The following is a 4,835-nucleotide window of genomic DNA, read 5'->3' on the forward strand; positions in this document are numbered from 1 at the left end:
ACTGTCCTTGTCCTCGATGACCTTGGCAATTTTGAGGAATCCTGGTCAGGCATTGTGCAGAATGTTCCTCAATTGGGGTTTGTCTGATTTCCTTTGATCAGACTGAGGTTATGGGTTTGGAAGGAGATAAAATACCACTCTCGTCATATCTGGTCCACGGACTGTCAACATGATTTATCACGGCTGATGTTAACCTTGATCACCTGGCGAGGAAGTGTTTCTCTGATTTCTCTACTACCAAGTTACTCATTTCCCTCCTTCCTGCGCTCTTTGGAAGTCACTAGGCACAGCCCACCTGTAAGGAGTTGAGAGCTACGCTTCAGGGTGGAGTATCTACATCAATTATTTGGAATTCTTCCGCACTAGAGTTAACTTATTCTTTCCATTTATTAACTTATTCATATCAGTATTCAGTATACACACCGATCAGTATACACACCTTGTATCGGTGTGAACTCATAGATATTTCTTTTATTCTTGAGTTTTAATCCAGTAGTACTTTACTTGTTTTGTTGCTCAAGGCATGTGTATTTTTTAATACCCTGAGTGACTCACTGCTAAGCTACCCTGCCAAAGGTTGTACCAACTTGAATGGCTAAAGGAGGATCCATTTCCCCTTCAACGTCACACACCCTTTATAAAGTAGGTCAAGCGAGGCCTAGGCCCTCTCCAGCGCCCAGTCTCCTGACGAAGAGAAGGCCAGCACGTCCTTCCCCAGACAAGAACCTCACCCCCCTAGTCCTGCCCCCTCTCCTTGCCCCCAGTAGGGTCCCCAGGCTTCCCCACGGCCCCGCCCTACTTGGGGCGGAAGTAGGTGAGGCCGCGGGCCGGAAGCGCTGGGCGGGGGCGGGTCCTCCCGAGCAGACAGCTCCTCCCACTCCGTCGCCGCCCCACCCCTCCGGCCCAGACCGGAAATGAGGTCAGAGAGGGAAACCCTGGCGGGGAGACTCGGCCCCCAGAGCGGCGGCCGCTGGAGGTGCCCGCGGCAGCTGGTGAGGGGGCGAAGCGGATCGAGAGGGTCGGGTTCCGGGGGTGTCGCCAGCGGGGCTCCGGGCTCTGCGCCGTGGCTGAGCGGCCGGAGGCTTTGTGGGGCCGCGGCGGCCGGCGGGAGGAGCGAGGGTGACGGGGCCTTGCTTTCCAGGGCCCAGCGCCTCCGTTCGGGGAGGCGGGGCGGGCAATTGAGGGTCGGGCCGTCTCCTGGGCGACGGTCATCCCCTCTTCCTTCTGGCTCTTGGGGGCCGGCGGAGCGTGAGGGCTTGGTGTCCAGGGCAGGGGTCGCCCTAGTTCTCGGGGGCCGGCCGGGGCGTTGGAGAGCCCCTTGAAACACGCGTTTTTTCCCCTCACATACGTGGCCATGTTGTGACCCCCGATCGCGGAGGGAGCTTGGTTACCGGGACTTGCTTTTTCGCAGTTTCTCTCCCGGACGAGACTGACCCCCGGCCCCTGGTGAGCACGCCTGGGAAGTTGCCTCCTGCCTCTCCCGCCTCCTCCGCCCCTGCCCCCGCCCCCGCCTCGCTTCTTACTCCTTCCAGTTTCCCGTCGTTCCTTTGCGTGAATCAGATGGTAGCCTGTCCTCTCCCCGGGGGCTGGCCGGGACCGGGTGTCCGCCCTTGGACCCGGGGTGCGGGAGCCCCAGGCTTCCTGTCACCTGCCTTTCGAATGGCAGTTTTGGAGGCAGGAAAGGATTCTGCACGGGCATTCGACTCCGAGTTGTTGGGTAACTTAATTCCACGTTAAAGTTTGTCCAGTTCTGCCCGAGTTTTTAAAGCAGGTCGTTCCTTATTTGGGAAGTAGATCTAGGCGAGCGGTTCCCACTTGTTTACCTGTTTTGGTCCCGGGGACAGTTGTTTCTCAAACCCCCAGTCAAGGTGTTTTAAACTAGTTATTTTCTCAAGGGAAGTGGTCATCTGTGTGTGTGTGTGTGTGGCTTTTGACACTTGGAGAAGTTTTGTTTGGTTGGTAGCTTTGGAACTAGATGTCTCCATTGCCCCCACCGAGGTGGCAGATAAGCCGGCCGACTGTTTTCCTGCCTTTGAGTTCGTTGGCATTGGGACCGCATGAAAGTAGGTTTTTAGAAAAGTCCTTTGGAGAATGTAAACTGCACGAACCGAAATAGGGCCAGAGGGCGGCGTCACACGGAGATTTAAGCTCTAATTATGGTCTTGAAATACTTTGGCCTTAACAAAGGGTAGGGAAAAAGTGCCAATTTAATATGTATTTAATAGGTTTCATACAAATTATATTAGACATTTCCATTTAAAAGGGCATTTTGAAGATTGGTCTTACTACTTTCATTCCTTGGAAGGTTTGCCTCTGAAGTGACCCCTGAAATATGATGTGTGATGGTTTGATATGAGTGAGTAGGAAAGTAGGAAATTTTGGAAAGCAGTGAGCTACAAATCTTAGAGACTCCATCCACCCCTGTCATTTCAGCCTCAGTTATATCCTGTTTTTGTGTGATGGTCTAAGCACATAATTAGGATGATCACTTATTTTCTAAAGGATGGGGGAAGAATTTAAAAGTTGCTAATAATTAAAAATTATATAATATACTCTTACAAGATTCTTTACCTGGTAGCTTCCAGGTGGTAGTTGGTACCAGGACGGGTATAAACCTATTCTCTTTTTTTCCATTTAGAGTACAAACCTGGGTCACTACAGATTCTTGGATCCCGAAAACTGCAAGCAGTTTTCCTTAAAGTGTGTCACTAAGGTTGTCTTTCTATTCTCTTGCACAAGCATTCTTATCAGTGACCTCATACTATATAATAGTCCTTCATCTATGCTTTTGAAGTTGTGTGTTTTTTGCTCTTGTCTGATGAGACATTCTTTTATCTTTTTGGATCTTATCATTAGGTAATTTAGTGACAAACTTAATTGGGGAAAAGGGGGAAAGATTTATTCCCCTGAGTTTGATAATATTCCTGTTGTCATTTGGTAAATGAGTTTTGGTGCTTAAAAACATGTTGACTTCAGGCATTTAACAAGGGCCACACACCTATTTTCAGTGGCCAAAGCGGGCATGGATGGTAGGATTCTAAGAGGAGCCAGATGAAAGGTGACTGTTTTCTATGGAAAGGGTGGACTCTGAAGTGACATGATTTGTTTTGTAAAATTTTTCTAAAACAACGGGTCCTATTCAGGCTCTCTTTTTCTTTCTTTCTTTTTTTTAACTTTCCTTTGGCAGATGTGGCCTCATGGATGAGCTGGTACATGACTTAGCCTCAGCCTTGGAGCAGACATCTGAACAGAATAAGCTTGGTGAGCTGTGGGAAGAGATGGCCTTGAGCCCTCGGCAGCAGAGGCGGCAGCTTCGCAAACGGAGAGGCAGGAAGCGCCGTTCAGACTTCACCCACCTGGCAGAGCATACCTGCTGCTACAGTGAGGCTTCTGAGTCCAGCCTGGATGAGGCCGTTAAGGACTGTCGAGAAATGGCCCCAGTCACCAATTTTAGTGACTCCGATGACACAATGGTGGCCAAACGGCACCCAGCTCTCAACACCATTGTTAAGAGTAAGCAACATTCTTGGCATGAATCTGACTCCTTTACTGAAAATGCACCTTGTCGACCGCTCAGGCGCAGGCGGAAGGTGAAGCGAGTGACTTCAGAGGTGGCTGCCAGCCTTCAGCAGAAGCTCAAGGTGTCAGATTGGAGCTATGAGAGAGGGTGTAGGTTTAAGTCCGCCAAGAAGCAGCGTCTGTCACGCTGGAAGGAGAATAGTCTCTGGACGTCATCAGGCCACGGATTGTGTGAATCAGCAGAAACCAGGACTTTTCTCAACAAAACAGGACGGAAAGAAAGGATGGAGTGTGAAGCAGATGAACAAAAACAGGGCTCTGATGAGAACATGTCGGAATGGTGAGATCTCTTACTTAGTGAAAGATTTTTCCTGATGAATTTGTCCCAAAGTACAAATGCACAGTCCTGATGAATTTAACTTTCTTTCAAACCAGCTTCTGTAATATTGACTTTGTAGCTCTCCTTTAACCAATCAGCTAGTGTTTATCTCTGGTTTTTATTTTTATTGATTTTAGAGGAACGAAGGGAGAGAGAGAGAAACAGTGACGTGAGAGAGAAATATTGATTGGTTGTCTCTTGTACACCCCCCGACCAGGGATCGAACCTGCAGCCTGGTATGTGCCTTGACTGGGAGTTGAACCCACCACCTTCTGATGTACGGGACTATATTCCAACCAACTGAGCCACATCGGCCAGGGCTATCTCTAGTTTTGTTTTGTTTTTAATCCTCACTGGAGGATTTTTTTCCCCCTTTTATCTCTAGAGAGAGAGTGGAAGGGAGGGAGAAGGATAGAGACAGAAAGAGAGAGAGACAGAGACAGAGAGAGAGAGAGAGAGAGAGAGGACAGAGAGGACAGAGAGAGACAGTGATTGGCTGCCTCCGACCAGGGGTGGGGTTTTGAACCTGAAACCAATGGAAGCATGTGACCTTGACTGGGAATCCAACTGGCGACCCTTCAGTCTTCAGGGGGACACTCTAATCCAGTGGTTCTCAACCTGTGGGTCGTGACCCCTTTGGCAGTTGAACGACTCTTTCACGGGTCGCCTAAGACCATCCTGCATATCAGATATTTACATTATGATTCATAACAGCAGCACCATTACAGTTATGAAGTAGCAACGAAAATAATTTTATGGTTGGGTCACAACATGAGGAACTGTATTTAAAGGGCCAGAAGGTTGAGAACCACTGCTCTAACCACTGAGCAATTGGCCAGTTAAAGAACATTCATGATGCTATTTCTCTCTGTCAAGAAGACTATACTGTAATAGCAACACAATTGTTACTAAAAATGGTTTAAAAAGTGTTCTTAAA

The 4,835-nt window shown here is 48.8% G+C and overlaps 1 protein-coding gene across 4 annotated transcripts in view; it reads left to right on the top strand.

The window, feature by feature from the left end:
• Positions 1 to 908: 908 nt before the first annotated feature.
• The window catches only part of GPATCH2L (G-patch domain containing 2 like), a 55,700-nt gene continuing 51,773 nt past the window's right edge, over positions 909 to 4,835 (top strand). For 3 of the 4 annotated variants that reach the window (XR_001512333.1, XM_006778812.2, XM_006778811.2), the window contains exons 1-2: positions 909 to 992; positions 3,188 to 3,859. Coding sequence is in view for 3 of the 4 variants with exons in the window: in XM_006778812.2 (XP_006778875.1) it covers positions 3,198 to 3,859 (662 nt within the window). In the remaining variant the exon portion in view is untranslated. Of the gene's footprint in view, positions 993 to 3,174; positions 3,860 to 4,835 lie in introns of all 4 variants that reach the window. The other variant, XM_015558040.1, reaches the window with a different exon arrangement.

Source organism: Myotis davidii, unplaced genomic scaffold (assembly GCF_000327345.1).
Source record: "Myotis davidii unplaced genomic scaffold, ASM32734v1 scaffold309, whole genome shotgun sequence".
Lineage (NCBI taxonomy): Eukaryota > Metazoa > Chordata > Mammalia > Chiroptera > Vespertilionidae > Myotis > Myotis davidii.